At 32.9% G+C, this 18388-nt stretch overlaps 1 protein-coding gene across 1 annotated transcript; it reads left to right on the forward strand.

The window, feature by feature from the left end:
* The first annotated feature begins 6344 nt into the window (after positions 1-6344).
* Positions 6345-17817, forward strand: LOC126735440 (collagen alpha-1(I) chain-like). The gene is made up of 4 exons (XM_050439428.1): positions 6345-6398; positions 16944-17055; positions 17110-17223; positions 17550-17817. Exons 1-4 carry the CDS (start codon positions 6345-6347, stop codon positions 17738-17740), a joined length of 471 nt encoding a protein of 156 aa, XP_050295385.1. The 3' UTR covers positions 17741-17817.
* Positions 17818-18388: the final 571 nt, after the last annotated feature.

Genomic DNA, 18388 nt, shown 5'->3' on the forward strand with positions numbered 1-18388 from the left:
TGCATATTAGGTATATTCTCGTAAAATTTTAAATTATGAGATTGACATTTGAGCTTCTATCTCACTAAATGGCCGCAAGATCAAGGTAAAATCGATTTGGTCTCCAATGGGTAATTTATTCAAAATTGAAAACATGACATTTAAAAAAAATACGTGTTTTGGTGCCCAAGGGCCGTAAGGAAATTTCAAACATTCCGCCAAATACTTCGGAACGACTAATTATTAATCCGAAAACCACGTTTTATCAAGAATGATAGTTTTATACAGGGTGAGTTTTTTAAAGTGTTACAATGCGATATGTCAAAAACGGCTGCAAATTTTTTTTTGACATTTTGGTGACATTTCAAGTATACCGGGGGGCACTTTTTGTGATATTTTTGACATTTGTCCCTTCACCCCCCTAAGAGGGGGGGAGGGTCACTTCCTTATTTTAAATGGAATGACGTGTTATGTTACGGAATTATGATCAAAAATGTTTTGATTAAATTTAAAAATAATTCGAATATTCTACTACAATAAAAACAAATTATTTCCTACTTTTTAACTATTTATCGTCTATGTATTATGCCTAAGGAGCTGTTCGAAGTGACCGCCTTCGACTTCCAAACACTTTCTTATCCTTTCTTGACATGAGTTTCGTACCCGCTGTAACATTGCTGGTGTCACTAATGAACAAGCAAAACGAATCCTGTTCTTCATGTCCTCTGGAGTTGTAGGTGCACTAGCCATTACTTTGTCTTTTATAAATCCCCATAAAAAAAAGTCAAGGGGGGTCAAATCTGGCGAACGAGTAGGCCAGTTGACAGGATCACCTCGACCAATCCACCTGTTTTCAAAAATCTCATTTAAATAAGTACGGGCCTGTATGGCATAATGGGGTGGAGCTCCGTCCTGCTGAAACCATACGTTAGGATTTAAATTTTGGTTTAGTAGACGAGGTAACTGATTTCTTAAAAAATCTGTGTAGACCTGTCCATTTAAATGACCTTGTAAAAAATGCGGACCAATAACTCTATCCTCGAAAATACCACACCATACGTTCACAGACCAGGGATGTTGATTTGGTGCAGTTCTCATCCAGTGAGGATTATTTGCTGCCCAGTAATGCATGTTGTGCCTGTTTACCTTTTAGAAAAACAAACAACCAAAACATTATTTTTTCTGATGAGGCTTCTTTTAATAATTGCGGGCAGGTAAGATTTAACTTATTTAAATTAGAACATATTTAAGTTAAATCTTACCTGCCCACAATTATTAAAAGAAGCCTCATCAGAAAAAATAATGTTTCTCAAAAAATGGTTATTTTCACGCATTTTTGTTGAAATCCAAGTGCAAAAATTAATGCGATTCTCAAAATCATGTCCGTAAAGCTCTTGATGAAGTGTAATGTGGTAAGGATGAAACTTGTACCGGTGCAGAATTGTTATAATTGATGATTGACTAATTCCAGCATCTAAAGCAAGCCGCCTGGTCCTGATTTGAGGATCAATAGCTACTGCTCCTAATACAGCAACTGCCTTATTTTCATCTGTTTGCGTTTTAATCCGATTTCGTCGTTTACGACTTCTGGTCTCCAGTCTCTTAAAGGCTATATGAGATTTTGGAATATCCGGAAACCTCCCGGCCCACACTACTGCAGCCTCCCTATAATTTTTTCTGCACTCCCCCAAAATTAACAACATATCTACTTCTACACTGAAATTCGCTTTCATTTTTTTCTTTTTAAACACAATTTACTTGTTAATAACACGTCAAAATTTTTATGTGACACTGCTTGTTATGTTGCCATGGAAATCCTACTACTAGGATTTTCATTTCCATCCATACTAGTAAAATAAACAGTAGGATTTCCAAGGCAACCGGCTGTTATTATGGTAAAATATTCGAATTATTTTTAAATTTAATCAAAACATTTTTGATCATAATTCCGTAACCAGCAGAGCAATTTTAAAAACTTTTTGTAAACAGACTTCATATTTTATGTAGATTCGTATTTAAGAATAAAAAACATATGTCATTCCATTTAAAATAAGGAAGTGACCCTCCCCCCCTCTTAGGGGGGTGAAGGAACAAATGTCAAAAATATCACAAAAAGTGCCCCCCGGTATACTTGAAATGTTACCAAAATGTCAAATAAAAATTTGCAGCCGTTTTTGACATATCGCATTGTAACACTTTAAAAAACTCACCCTGTATAACGTTTCGACTTTGAGTGATCGTTATTCGTGTTATACCCACCCTTCCTTGTTTTTATCATTGTTATTGACATTAGTCTGTCTTTTTTAAAGCATTTTCTTTGTTTTTTGGAGTTTATGTCAAATAACTTTTTAAATTGAATGGTTTTGACATATTTTTTCTCATAAAGAAGTGAATAACATAATTTAAATTTATCGACATTTCGGTTTAACATTTCGGTCAATTTAACTTGTTAATTAAATTTTTAATTTTTCTTTTTTCTAATGCTTCCCTGCATTTTGTATTCCATTTGCTAGGATTTTTAGGATCCCTAAAGGCAACGATAGGTATATCACATTTATTAAAAACATAAAATTTTCGGGCATATTCTTTCTTGTCATAATCTTAAAAATATTATTTTTTATATGAAATTTGAAACAGATTTTAAGTTAGACAGGTTGTTCTGCTAAAAAAACACAAGACTTAGACATGACTTAGAAAATGTGAAAGTTTGTCAAATTGAAAACAAATGTTAAATAGGAGGAAATGCCAACAAAATAATACAATACAATTTTTCAGTCTTTACTGCCAGAATTGTCAATACAAGATTTCTTATTTAGTATTTGACAGATAACTGATTTACGGTTTTTATTGATAAATTATTATAAATCTCAAGCAAATCAATATACAGAGCCATAAACAATTATCATTCATTCGTAATCTTTCAGTCAGGTTTTTAGACTCGTGTGGCAACGCTGAAGCCCATAAATCAATGATAAAAAAACCTCGAGGCTAAATCATTAATAATAACATATTGACGAAAAATGTCAACGATTCAATGACTTTTTTCGCGTTAATTGTTGTTTGTATAATTACGTATAAAATTCCTTTATCCGGCAGTTACCAGATATTCAAAAAAAAAACAATAAAGAATTTATTAACCTACAGGTTTTTAAATCTTAGTGACAACGTCGCAGCGCCAGACAATTAGTGATAAAAAAATCGAGGTGACTGTGAAATCGTAAGCCTGTTACAATGCAAAGTTGCCGTGGTGACAGAAATGTTTAACAAAACAAAAGTGATTTTTTTTTCTAATATATTGGTATTTAATTCATAGCGGCAACATCGCAAAATGTCATTGATAAAAAATCGAGGTGGAATCGTAAATTGGACCTAATACAACGTTGACTAGTGCTGAAAATATGTGAGGACTTGATAACTTTCTTTGTATTTGAATACACAAAATTAATAAACCCAATAAATAATAGGTTTTTAGGAGCAACGTCGCAGCACCAAACCGTCATATAAGTGGCTCTGAAATCGGGAATACGTAATTCATTAACCCGTTTTTTCCCAAATTTAAATAAATTAAAATTACCTGTTATGCCCGAGTTTTGCAAAACTTTTGAAAATTATATTTTTAGAAAAAAATCAAAATAACTAATTATATTTTTCTGTGAAAATTTGTTTTTTGTTTCTAAATATTTTTTTCTATTTTTTAAATTGATGTTTCATTTTTGGAACACTGGGAACACATGGGTGCATTAAAACTAACTTTAATTTTTATAAACAAAAGTCAAGTTTAATTTAAAAAATCATAAAATAATTATTAAGTGGACACATCATAGTCTTTAAAACAAGCCTCATGTAAATTGAGGTTACATTTCTCACACATCTTAGTCGAGTTTTTGTGACATAGGGCGCACCTATTCTGTTTTGTGGCTGGAATAATCCAATGATCCAAATCATCGTGGCTAATTTGATTATGGTTCCGAGCCTCTAACGGTTTTGATGTTTTAGGGCGTCCTCCAGTTGAAATAGGCCTTCCATATTTTCTTAAATATACCTGCACCACTTCTCTTCGAAACTTTAAAAAATCCACTTTTTCGCCATTTGGTTGAAGTCTGTAATACTGCCAGGCGTTATGCATGCACGAGTCCAAGCAAAATGCCAAAAGACTTCACCACCATTTCTTGAAACGAACCCCAATTCTATAGTTGTGTATATTTTGATCCATTCGGTCCACTCCACCCATATATTTATTGTATTGCCCGACTACAAAAGGCTGAGGAACCAGGAATTTTTTTTCTCACTGGAAATCCACCGACTAGCTTGACCAACAGGAAACCAACTAACTTCACTGGATCGCAACTACTTACAATTAGAAAAGGACGGTTATCATTCCATAAGGTAACTGTTGTTTGAGAATTAGGGTCTATAGAATAATTAAAGCTGCCTCTTGTACCCTTGTTTTCTTACATTTTATTGCGCAAAGGACAATTCTCTATTCTATTCCCGTTGATTGTACCTGTATATCCTACTCCGATCTTCTGGAGTGAATTGACTAATTTTAGGGAGGAAAAGTATCTGTCGGCATAAATTTTAAATAGGATATTTTTTGGGAGATTATCCAAAAGGGTCATCACTACAGATCCTCCCAATCCTAGGTCCATGTAGCGCCTATTTGCTTGTTTACCTTGATAAGGATTAAATTGTATTAGGTAATCAGATTTTTTACACAAGGATCATATTTTATAGCTGTACCTAATAGGTTTACCTTTTATGTACTGCTTCGCTCCATGCCTTCCGAAATATAGTACCATACTTTCATCAATAGACAGATTTTCGTTCAGCGGAGCATAAGACAAAAATCGGTCATTCGACATGTTGAAAAGTGGTTGCAACTTCTCAAATTTATTGTTTTGTTCTAAATCATTATTATCAGCACAATGCGCAAATTTTTTTAACAATTCAAACCGATTTCTTCGCATTGCGTTTGCTACTAATGGATTGTATGTATCAGTATCCACCTCCCAAAGCATCCGCCATCTTGAAACTTGTAAATGCCCGGATAAATCTAAAATACCAATAAAGCATTTTAGTTCTCCTGCATTAGTACTGAAATTATGATTGCCTTTTTGTCTGGCATACAAATTAAACATTTCTACTAAATTATTACATATTTCCATATTAAAAAATTATTCAAAGCACGCAACAGCATCTGGAAAGATGTCGACGTTTGCGCCAGGCTCTTTCGGAGAAACAAATTGTGGGAAGGAGTTATTCAATTCCACTTTTTTCCAGCTTCTTTCTAAATTTGTTCTGTTTATATTAGCTTGGGTCGCCAAGCGAGCTAAAGGTATATTATCGCTATCGTCGCTTGCATTACCATCAGATAATTCAGGAGAGTTATCGTTTACGATAGAATGGCCTGAGGTTCCTGGTTGCGAATCGATTGCGAAGATTTCCTCAATATTTTTATCCTGATCATTATCTCCAATATAAACTACTCCATCAATGTTCTTTATTTTAGCACAAGCTTCTGACTGCATTTGACGAACACTAAGGTGATTTACATTAGCTGAAGGAACTTCATCATCAGAATCCTCTTCAGAATCCCTTCCATCGTTTGGAGGTGTGATAAAAACATTTGCAGCCCAAAACTGCTCATCTTCCACTAAATCAATTAGTTCTTGGGTCGTGTAATACCTACAATAAAAAAAAAAATTATGTCCCCGTTTGTTCCCAGTGTTCCAATATAGGAACAACCTAAAATGATCAAATCATTTAGTAACTTTCAATAATATTCGTATTGGGTATATAAAATATCTTGAATTACATCCCTTCCAATAAATTCTTTGCAGTAGAACAATTTAATTATAAAAACTATAAAAATTATACTTACTTTTTTAACGCCATATTGTGAACTTTAAAAAAAATCAGTAATTAGCACACTAAATGCGGAAAATTTGCAAAAACGCACATCAAACCTTCTCTTATGCTAGCCAGAACGACACTAACATAAAATATAAACCTACGGAAAAACTCCCTAGGTTTATGTTTAATGAACACCAACACGACCGCGCGACGGAAAGATAGTTAAGAGCACTTCTCAGAAAAGTAAGGGGGACAACGTGGTCGTTCCGATTTTGGAACACCGGCACAATAATGACATTTCCAATATCGGAACTCTGGGAAAAAACGGGTTAATGAAACGTTGCCGCAGTGATAAAAATGTCAAAAGTTTCAACGCCGTTTTTATATATCTCCATAGACTAACGCGTTACATACTATATTTATTTGATAATTTGAAAAAACAAACGAATTGATATACGAAAACTCCACAGGTTAGGAAGATCTGCGGATTTCTATAAAAGTGGAACCATAAAATGTGTCTAAATCAGTCTAGTTTAGCCATCATGGTCGTTCGGGTAGCCTGTTTGGTATGTACATATTAAATTAATGTAATTAAATTTCTTTTAATATTTTTAATCATCTCCGATTGACTGCGATTGTAAATCCGAAAAATTTCACGTTTTGATTTCATTCCTAATGCATCTTGCTAAGCGAGTTGGATCTGTGATCAAATAAAACTGAAGTTTTAGATTTTAATACTGCCGACGTTTCGGCCTATATCAGGCAATCCTCAGGGCGCTACAATGGATCTAATTGGTGCTTATTTAAATTATAAAATAATTAGTATTTTTTTTCTTGAACCTCAAAATATTATAGACAACAAGATACATTATTAATGCATTTGGACTACATAAACGTATATAACACACTTATTAAAAAGGTTTAAAATAATTTTAAAAAATATAAAAAAAGGGGCAGAATCAAAGTTTAAAACAAATTCATAATAAAAATCAAGATTTAAAAAGACATACATTTTGAGCTGACAGAAGAAATAAAAACCTTTTGTCCATAAACATGATACTTTACAGTCATAAAAAGATTAGTGAACTTTAAAAAAATGCTTATAATATGCAATGGTCTTTTCGCTTTAGCATAAAAAGAAGTAGAACCAACTAATGATTTAATTATAATAAAATTTTACTCTCTTTAAACTTGATTTCCTAGATAGCGCAACATTTTATAATATTTTTTTTTTGGTTTACTCATTGCACAATTAATAAATAAATAAAATACAGTTGATCTTTTTGTATATCGGGAATATCTAAGAATTACATTTTAGCGATTTAATTTTATTGTTTTAATAAGATTGAAATACCAGGTACTTAAATTATCTATGTCTTGCTTTTTATTAATGCTTTTATTGCGTCTTGTAATGTTGATCATTTCTAAAATTATAATTTTTTTATTTGATTGCTTTTCCAACATTTTTATAACTTGAAAATTGAATTGGTATACTTTTGTATCTCTCGATTTATCCAATATAAACTCCTTCATAGTCTGAACAGGGAATCTTACAAACTACCCCACTAACTAGTTTTTTAGGAGTAGATGTAAGTAGTAAAATTTTCATGTTTAGTTACTCTTTCTGACATAAGGAATGCTGAAAAACTTTTTTATGTTAGTAGCTTTTACCGTTTCGCAGTCTAGCGTTGGTGCTTTGTATTTTAAAATGTTGTTGATTAATTTTGTCGGATACCCGTTTTTAGAAAGTAATGTTTTTAAGTGTTCAATGATTTTTATGTGAAAATCTGAATGTGACAGTTTCAAGGCTCTATGTTTTATGTTTTTTTATATAAATTTTTTTGTTTAAAAGGATGCATAGACTGAACATTAAAAAAACGTTTTAATTGTGTTACTTTAGTACTTAAGTAATAGTACATCCGAACAAACAAACAAACAACGTACAAAAACAAAATTATTTATTTCCTAAAATAAACACAATTTTTCTACATAATATCTTATGCTCAATTCTGGAGTTCGATTAACTTAAATCTGTGTGTGTACTAGGGTGGAGCGAATTTTCGATTTCTGGAACTTTAATTACCCTGCATGCTTAATAGGTGCCTATTGTAGTCGTTAGTAGGCCAAAAAAAACTTAAATTATTATGTTTTTTATTAATTTAGCGAATTTTTTATTTCTTAAAATTTAACCACCCTGTATGTTTAAACGATGCCTATTGTACTCTCAAGTGAGCCAAAAAAAACTAAACGTCCAAAAACAATATGTTCGGCCGCCGAAACCTCCTCAAAATTTCGATAATTAAAGATAGAATCCCATCTATCTTTAATTATCAGAGGGAACCATTGGTAAGACCCTTAAATCGTGTGAAAATTTACCAGTCGTACAGTTTGAGAAAATTGAAACAATTTTACCATTAGTTGATCTAGAAACCGTAAGTACCAATGCAAAGTATTTATCTGAGATGTGTCAAGGAATCTCTACTGGAGTTTTAAAAGACGATTGGGCTCTAAAAGCGCCAGGGAAAATGTCACACTCTAGACGGCTTACCACAGCCAATAGAGTCCTAAGGTTATACGTTGCTACTAATGAGCCCTCTCAAAACCTTAAAATGTTAACAGAGTTTATAGTAAAAGTGTATGCCGTATCCTGGTTTCAAATTAAATACCATTGGTCTTGTAAGGATGGTGCTAGGCACTTGTTTAGCATTATAAATAAATCTCGTTACCTCCCTGAAGAAATAAAATTATTTTATTATTTTTTTTTTATTATTTGTTTCCTAGAAGAAACTTCTTCTAGAAAATATATTTATTTTGACAATATATCAGTTATTACAATAGAATGATATTGTTTAATTATTTCAAAAATTAAACTATAGCTATATCTAATACAAGTCTTAGTACTCAACACCTAGATGTAAAAACATCTGTATGTGCGTAGTAAAGTTTTCTAATAATTTGTTACATTTATTTGTAATATTATTCTACACCGTGAAAACCAAAACAAAAACAATTCTACTATAACAATTTGCATATACAATCAAAAGATTAGTAATGTTAACATCATAGATCTCCTAAATCTACCCAAATAGACATAAAATCACAAAAACTAGTTAAAAATCCTTACAAATTGATGGTGATTTTCAAAGATTACATTCTTTGTTAGTAATTTAAATCTTTTCATTCTAGAACATATATTGACCTCTCTTGGTAATAAGTTATAAAGTTTTGGGTCAAAGTAGTTTATATACCTCAGATTAAGATTATTTAAACTTGTCGGAATTTTTAGTGCTCGTGATATCTAGCTCTTGTTTCATAGGAATGATCTATCAAAATCTTTAAGTTAGGTTGAGTGTGTATATAGGAACATGTTGTAAGTATATATAACGATCTAATATCTAGAATATCTTTATTAAAAAGCAAATAAGAAGGATATAAACGGTTTTTCTTAAGAATTATTTTTAAAATGTACTTCTGTATTATATTTAACTTATATAAGCTGTTATTATAAAGTCCTCCCCACACCAGTATTCCGTATTTTAAAATTGACTCTACAAATGCTTTATAAATGATAGTGAGTGTTTTTTTATTCAAAAATTCTCTTAGCAAGTAAAATTTATGAACAAGTTTTCGGACTTTGTTGGAGACATGATCAATATGTGTTTTCCACTTTAAATTTTTGTCGATTATAATACCGAGATATTTTGTAGATGAGGTCTCATTAATGCAATCATTATTAAATAAAATCGAGGTATACTCAGATCTATTTACACTAGTCAAAGAAAAAGCTATGTAATTAGTTTTTGTTAAATTCAAAGTTAGTTTAGAAGTTTCTAGCCAGTTTTTTATTTCTACCAATATGTTCATGGATTTGTCCCTTATGCCTTCCCAAGAATCTCCCGAAACAACAATTGCCGTGTCATCAGCATAAGATACTGTTAACCCATCAATCTGTAATTTTAAAAGGGAGTTTAAATATGTTATAAATAATATCGGGCCTAAGACCGTTCCTTGAGGAATGCCAATTTTTATTTTTCGTTTTTACTCAACACATTATTTAGCCTTACCATCTGATACCGCTCCGACAGATAACTAGAGAAGAGCTGAAGGGCTCTTCCCCTTATTCCATATCTTTCAAGTACATTGAGAAGATCCCTATGAGGGACGGTATCAAATGCCTTGGCAAGATCCAAAAATACCGCTAAACACCTTTTATTTGAGTTTAAATTATTTACAACCTCAGTTATTAACCTATGCATCGCATCTTCTGTACTACATGCCTCAACAAATCCAAATTGGTTTGTGGATAAAACATTGTTTAGTTTAAAAAAGTTTATTATTCTATGTTTTATGCATTTTTCACAAATTTTTGAAAAGTTACTAATGAGGCTGACAGGTTGATAATTATTTATTAAGGTTTTGGTACCTTTTTTGTGAATGGGAGTTACAATTGTAATTTTAAATTGTGAAGGTATTTCACCTGTTTCTAAAATTAAATTTAGTATATGTAAAAGTGGGTTTATAATTTCTAAATGGGTCTTTTTTATAAGATCGGCCCTTATACCATCATGTCCAGGGGAGCTATTCGTTTTTAGTTCTGAGATGTATTTTATTAGTTCATTTTTTGTTATTGGGATTAGGTAAACGGAGTTTGTTATTGGAGGCTCCAATTGTTGAACATATTGTGGTGGTGGAATTGCTTTTTCCATGTCAACCCCTATATTAATGTAGTACTCATTACAATAATTAGATGCCTCAAGTGTACTACTGAAATTTGCAATATTTTTATTCTTTATATTTAGAAAAGTGTCTTTGTTATTACAATTTTCATAAGTGGCATCTTTGATTATTTCGTAAAGTTTTTTCATGTTATTTTTGTTAATTTCTATTTGATTTTTGTAATATTGATTTTTTTGTTTATGTATAAGTTTGTTTAAATTATTTCTGTAGTCTTTATATGTTTTGTCTAGAATGAGACAATAATTTTTTGATAATTTTTTCTTCATTTTATCCCTTGTTCTGATTGAGGTAATAATACCATTAGTAATCCATGCTTTAATTTTTTTGTATTTTGGATTTTTTAGAACGTAAGTTTTTGTTGCATCTGCTAACAACTGTTGGTATTTTTCTAAAAAAATGTTTGTAGCAATTTCAGAGTTATTTTTATTTAATACAATTGACCAATCAAAATTCTGTAGAAGCTGTTTAAATTTAGAGATATCAATTTTACTTCTTTTTTTCTGTGTTGATGTTAAATTTTCCTTTGGTTCTTTTTGGCTTATATAAAGCATTATTGGGCTATGATCTGTGATGTCCTCTTCTATAATATAAGATTCAAAACATAATATATTGGACTTTAATTTTTGATTTATAAACAAATGATCAAGGCAACTTTTTGAAATATTTCTTGTTACTGAATTAATGTATGACTGAAAACCAAGAGCATTCATCATAGCATGATAACTTGCTACTTGGTTATCTTTTTCTAATAAATTTATATTAATGTCTCCCACAAAAATCTCTATGTTCAAAAATTTCATTGTTTCCAGAAAACAGTGTAAATCACTGAAAAAAAGGTATTGATCCCGTAATTGAGAGAAATGGATTTTTTGCGCACCCAGAAAATATTTTATTAGCCATGTTAGGAGATGATAGAAAACATATTCGAGAGTTAGCTTTAAGAAGGATTTTAAAATGCAGATCAACCGCAAAAACCGAGGATGAGAATATTTCGCGTGAATAAATTGAATTTTGATTGTCAAGATTATGTCGACTTAATTGACTGGCAAAATGTTGTTATAAGCGAGCCCCCATTAACAATGGTAATTTCGAACGAAGAACTAACTAACATGATTTCTTTGGTTCCTGATGAAATAGGGTTATTAAAATTCCCTTGTCATTCACAGGCAGTTGAACGAGCAGTTAAGTTAGTTACTGAAGCCTCTATGGCGGTTTATTGCCCTGAAGCACGAGACGGATTTATTAGAGCTCGTATTGAATCAAGACAAATATTGCCGCAATTTGATACTAAAAAACAATTCTTAGCAGTTCTAGAACAGAAAAAATGTATTCTAAGGGTGGGAGGGTAGGGTGGAACTCGAGATGCAGCCACCTCCACGTTGCACCATTCATCCACGTGGTGAGTTCTGGGTAGTTATTCATAAAAAACTAGCTGAGAGCTGCATGTTTGGCTTTTTTTGCAGTTTTAAAGATTTTTTTAATTTTAAAATTTTCAAGGTCATTTCGGCAGCCGATGGAATAAGTCATTCGGATTTTTTTGGGTAAATAAGAACCCCGAAAGGCACATTTTGCACACCCAGGCATATTCGTTTTCGAAAATGAGTTATTTTGGTCCAGTTTTCGCTCCACCACTAGTGTGTACCTTGACCACGAACTTAATAAATATACCTGGACTGCATTTAAATGAAAAGTAGGAGGTCGCCATTTTGCGTGATTGTGTCCTTTCGATGTTGGTCACTTTGACAAATTTCAGTTGTGCCAATTGTAGGGAAACAAAACAATAAAGTTTTTGAGAGGTTATGTTTACAAAAATACAAAATAGAAAGTTACGTATAGGTAAGACTTTAAGATAGTTGCGTTAGATCTGTGATTTTTCCTGTGCTTCTTTAAGAATTTCGTTAAAATGTATGAAAAAAAGCAGTCCTCACCTAAAATGAGGCAAAGTTTCAATCAACTTGGAGTAGATGCATGCACTTTAAAATATTTGCTTAATTATTCTGATAATCTTGAATCTTATAAATCTAAACTTAAACTTAAATCTCATTTAAATTTTTGCTTGTATTTACTTAACAAATACACTTTTATTTTCTTTCTATATTTACTATTTTTACGAGTTTTACTTTTCTTCCATGTACAGTGTTTCCACATTAATAGGTACAACCATCTATAAAAATCAAAATATAGATGATTTTATGAGGGTTTGTAATTAGCTTATATTAATTTGTTAAAGGTTTAGATAGTAAAAATATATTATTCTATCATAAACAACACAGGCAGGCAATTCACAATAATTCGGTTTTGAGAAACAGTGAACCAAACACCTTTAAATAAAGGGGGTGATATATTATTCACGTTATTTAATATATTTTTTGTTGGCAACACTAAAAATGTTCAGAGTGACCAACATCAAAAGGACACAGCCACTATAAAAATGGCCAGGCAGTGTTGGCATATGCATTAGCAGTCCGGGTATATTTATTAAGTTCGTCACCTTGACTAAAAAGATAGGGAGTAGGGACAGCATAGTCCAAAAAAATAAAACAGAAATAACAACATTAATTAGTTGCTAGTTTTATTACAGTATTAACACAGTACATAGGGATTGTGAATTTAAGACAGTATGCTAGAAAGTAAAATCTGCCTCCTTAAAAACTAGTTCTGTTAGATACATCTTATGCTTATAAAGGGTGTTTTTTTTAGAGGCGGAGAACTTTAAATTGAAATTAAACACAAAATATTTTATTGATATGAACGAATTTGCTGTTATATTAAAAATTTTTTTTGGCATTAATATTTAAAAATGATTTCGGGCATGTGACCCCCACGGCTGGCGCGTACGTGGCGTAATCTAGAGGTCCAATTTTCACACACTCTTTCCAGTACTGCAGGCTGTATTTCGGCAATCACGCGTCGTATGTTAGCTTCCAAGTGCTCAAGTGTTTCGGGTTTATCAGCGTAGACATGCGCCTTAACATAGCCCCAAAGAAAATAATCTAATGGCGTCAAGTCGCACGAACGAGCTGGACAGTTTACAGGTCCATTCCTTGAAATTATTTGTTGCTCGAATGTCTCTTGCAGTAAATTAATGGTTTGGCGCGCTGTATGGCACGTGGCACCATCCTGCTGAAACCACATTTCTACAACGCCTGCAACGGTTTCCAATTGAGGCACAAAAAAGTTGGTTAACATGTTTCTGTATCGCTCACCGTTTACTGTAACGTTCTGACCATCAGCATTTCTGAAGACATAAGGACCAATGATTCCACCGGCCCATAAAGCGCACCAAACGGTTAGTTTTTCTGGATGTAACGGTTTTTCGCCAATAGCTCGTGGATTCTCATCCCCCCAAATTCGGCAATTCTGCTTGTTTACATAGCCATTTAACCAAAAGTGTGCTTCATCACTGAACAAAATTTTCATATGAAATCGTGGATCAACAGCAATCTTTCCTTCCGCCCATTCAGCTAATGTACGGCGCAAAAGATGATCCTGGGGTTTCAACTCCAGGACAAGTTGAATTTTATATGCTCGCAATCCGAGATCTTTGTGCAAAATTTTCCATAAAGTGGATGGACACAAGTTCACTTGTTGAGAACGACGACGAATTGACACATTTGGATCATTATCAACACTATGCTGCACAGCAGCTATCGCTTGTTGCATGCACACTGTACGGCGTCTTACGGGATGCGTATTGTCGACTAGAGTAAAAGTATTGCGAAAACGATCAACAGTTTCTCGAATTAATTTACTCTCTGAAGGACGATTATGAGCACCATAAAACTCACGTAATGCCCGATGTGTTTCTCGAATAGAACCATGTCTTTCAAAATAAATTTGAACGATTTGGAAACGTTGCTCCGGCGTGAGTCTGTTCATGATGAATTGTCAAACCAAACTAATCTAAAAATAACCCTCTAACTGTCAGGTCGGCTGTCATAAAAAACAGTGTTGCTAAATGAAAGTTCTCCGCCTCTAAAAAAAAACACTCTTTATGTATAATAAGGTTTTCATAATAAATTTTTGAGTAATAAAGAGTGATAATGGGACACTTTTACATGCAGCAACCCAAGCAGCAATGACATAGGTTAAAGTGGACTCAACGAGTGCTTGACAAAACTTCCTCAACAGAGTATAAGAAACTACTTGCCTCAGCTCGTACATATTATAAATTAAAGCTCTTATTTTATTAGTAACAAAATTAACATGATTTTTCCTTGTCATGCATTGTCTTTTCTTTTTATTTCTTGGGTGCACTGACATGTAGTATTTAGCTTGCAATCATATGAATGTATGTAAGACAAGTTTGTTCCTACGCGGTAGGATTCCATGAGACATACCAAAAGTAATAAATTTAGTTTTTTCAGTAATTAACATCCGCTAAATTTTAGCGATTTTCCTCTCGCACTCCTTGAAGACACCAACCCAGGTCTGATCTCTAACTAGGACCGTCATCTGCAAAGTATATTTTTTTACCATTTGATATATCTGTTAAAGTATTGATATAAATTAGAAAAAGTCCTTGGCAGGCAAAGACAATCAATCTGGAAATACTCAAAGAGAATCTTTGAGGTTGTCTTGGAGTATTTCCAATTTTTACAACTTGCATTCGATTATCAATGTAAAATTTAAACAAACTTAGTACCTTACCTCTAATATGAATATTCTCAAGAAGTGAGGAGTATTCCACTATGTCAAATGCCTTCGACAAGTCAAAAAAGACCGCCAATGGTTTATAACCCTCATTAAAGCTGTCAACCACAAACTGAGTTACTTCGGCCAAAGTTCCCTGTTCGAAGCTTCTCTCTAAATCCAAACTGATATTTTGAAATTAATTTATTATTTTCTAAAAAAGAGCTTAGTCCTAGTTTTATACATTTTTCGATAATGCTCTTGGCCTATAATTGTTTTTTTCTTTTTTATTACCAGATCTATGTATTAGTATAATATTGTCCTTAATAATTTCTACAGAAATTCCATCACCTTCCCCCACCGATCCATGAATGAACTTATTTGAGCTACCAACTCATTATCAGTGATGGAAATACATGGAATCTCGATTCTGTAAATGGTCCCTAGTTTTAACACTTAGATTTGTTAGCTAATTTGCTTCCTGTTTTACTAAAGTACGTATTGAAATCAATTGACATTAAAAGAGGATCAGAGATTTCTTCATCATCATCATTTATAATGGTTTTAATATGCCCTTTTGGGCGACTCTTTGACTGATCTGTTATTTCTTTCGCTGTCTGCCATAACTTTTTTCTTTTAAACTTTTAGGCTTAACTGGCAAGTGAGTACAGTCCATTCATGCACCTTTAGCTATAATGTTTTTTACGCATATGACATCCAACTCATTTTCAGTTAGCACTGATGATGGCTCTTATGCCGAAAGCGCTCTGCTAAGCTTTTAAAAATAAATTGCTTTGAATACATCTGGTTTGATTAATTTGTATAACTTTTTTGGATTTTTACAGTTAACAGAAAAAGCTTTTCTATAAAATCGATTTGAAAGTTTGATAATATAGTTCTATATTCCCTATACTTCCCCAATCAGTGAAATATCGTTTGGACTTAATACTTGTTCCTTTTTTATTTCTCTCTATATCTAATTGAATTTACAAGCCCAGTACTTATCCAAGGCTTAAGGCATTTTGTCTTTGATTTCAATTTCTGACTAGTTTTACAAAGCTCTATATTTTTTTGAAGTTTAGCCACAAACATATCAGCAATACTATTGGGGTTTATGTAGTTGAAAACATCATGCCACTCCAAAAAACCAAAAACATCCGAAAATTATATCTTATTATTTTTTTCTGTTTTACTGGTAAATTGTTATCTAGGGTGAAAAGAGTTGAAAGTTTGAAGAACAGTTTGAATTTCATTAGTTGGGACACAAGTAATGATATTATCGTCCACATATCTTTTGAAGAATGGAACATTAAAGGCAGTTGTGACAGGCACGTACTCTGTAGTTCCAACATGATTATATTGGCACAAACTGGGGAGAGACCCATTCCCAACCCAATACTCTGTTTGTAGAAATTACCCCCAAGATTAAAGTCATTATTTTCCAAGGTGAAATTGAATAACTCAACAAATTGATGTAATGTCCAATTGCGTTAATAATAAATCTTGTTGTCTATGTTTAAGTTTTATATTATAATATTTTAAAGCTTAAAAACACTGATTATTTTATATATTTTCCATTATATCGCCGGGAGGATGGTCTAATATAGGCCGAAACGGCCAAAACCTGATTTGGCCGCAGATCCAGATCACTTAGCAAAAAGCAAAAAAGATTTTTGGGTCACAAGAAAAACAACAACTCATTCCTAATCATTGTTTTCATTTAATTTTATTAAAAATTGTAGATTCTACTTTTTGTCGCCCTTGCGGCTGCAATACCCCCCGGGGTGCTACGAAGTTTGGTCCCATTACACCAGCGCTCCTCAAGTTACCAATACCGCCAAGACTATAACGAAGGTAATTCTCCTTTTTGTAAATGGCCATCAATAACCAAATAATTTGCAAATTCAGGTCAATACAGAGGCGACAATTCCGGTCAGTACAGCTCCGGAAAATACGTTCCAGATGACTCCGGAAAATACATTCATATTGACAATCCTTACAAGCACGTCGTCGGACCAGAAGGTAAGTGATTTTTTTTTAGATTATATTTTACACTCAGTAGTTTGTTTCTTACTTTCAAATGGCTAGAGGCTAGTACATTCCACCCTCGCATCACTAGAAAGACGTTATTTTCTTTTATAGCACGAAAACTCCACAAAACTAACCGACACCAGAAATCCACTCTTGACTACCTTGAACTTAAATCAAAAAGCTTTTTTTTACGATTTTTAAGACAATTTAATAGCATTCCTCATAACATGTAAAATTATGTAAATTAAGGTTCATTTAATAATCACTTTGAAAAATAACCGAATTAATAACGTGCTTAAGTTCGTTCTAATTTTTAGGTGGTTTCGGTGGTAATGGAGGTGTAGGAGGAGTGGGAGGAGTCGGAGGCAAAGGACCAGGCGGACCACCAGGACCACGAGGACCACCAGGACCCCCCGGACCGCCAGGACCTCCCGGACCCAACCCATACGGACCGAAAGCCGGCGAAACCCACATCAACTCTATCAATTATGGATATTTGCCAGTTTAAATATCTTGTTCGGTTATGTTGTAAACATTTGTTTGTATATTATTGTATGTAATAAAATTTATCTGTGTAAGTAAATATTTGAACGGTTTTAACTGGCATTGGCACCCGTCAAACGGTAGTGATAATTGAATACGTGAGACAAGAACAGATTGTGGCGACAATATTTTCATGTTAATAAAACAGGCTTCATTTTTAAATAAAATTAATTATCAGTGAATATAACAGATGATACCAACATATGGTTGGATGACGTTTCATCAGTGGCGTTGATATTAACCTGAACTCACGGAAGTTGCCTAATAATTAAATAAAATGATGATTGAAAACAGTGTCAATTTGTCTTTAATTCCTATATAATGCAGCAAATTGCAGTGTCCAAACTATGTAAACTCACACAGCGCTCTTTGTGTTTAGAATAAGCCCTAATTTTCTCTATAAACATATACAGGGTGGCTAAACGAAAACGAAACGGCGGCCATATCGGGCTCGTAAAGATTTTAAAAAGAAAACGCTCGGACACATCAATTTATAGGGAGGAAAAAATTTTCAGAGTATAATACCACCATCCATCTTACCCCACATAGCAAACACATATTATATGTACATACATATTATGTATGTTCATAATGTACTGACGTATATACATAC

Source organism: Anthonomus grandis, chromosome 1 (genome assembly GCF_022605725.1).
Source record: "Anthonomus grandis grandis chromosome 1, icAntGran1.3, whole genome shotgun sequence".
NCBI lineage: Eukaryota > Metazoa > Arthropoda > Insecta > Coleoptera > Curculionidae > Anthonomus > Anthonomus grandis.

Coding starts and splice junctions, on each gene's coding strand:
- LOC126735440 (XM_050439428.1), top strand. CDS start 6,345: ATGTGTCTAAATCAGTCTAGTTTAGCCATCATGGTCGTTCGGGTAGCC. Junction 17,056..17,109: donor CCGCCAAGACTATAACGAAG/GTAATTCTCCTT, acceptor TTGCAAATTCAG/GTCAATACAGAGGCGACAAT. Junction 17,224..17,549: donor GCACGTCGTCGGACCAGAAG/GTAAGTGATTTT, acceptor TCTAATTTTTAG/GTGGTTTCGGTGGTAATGGA.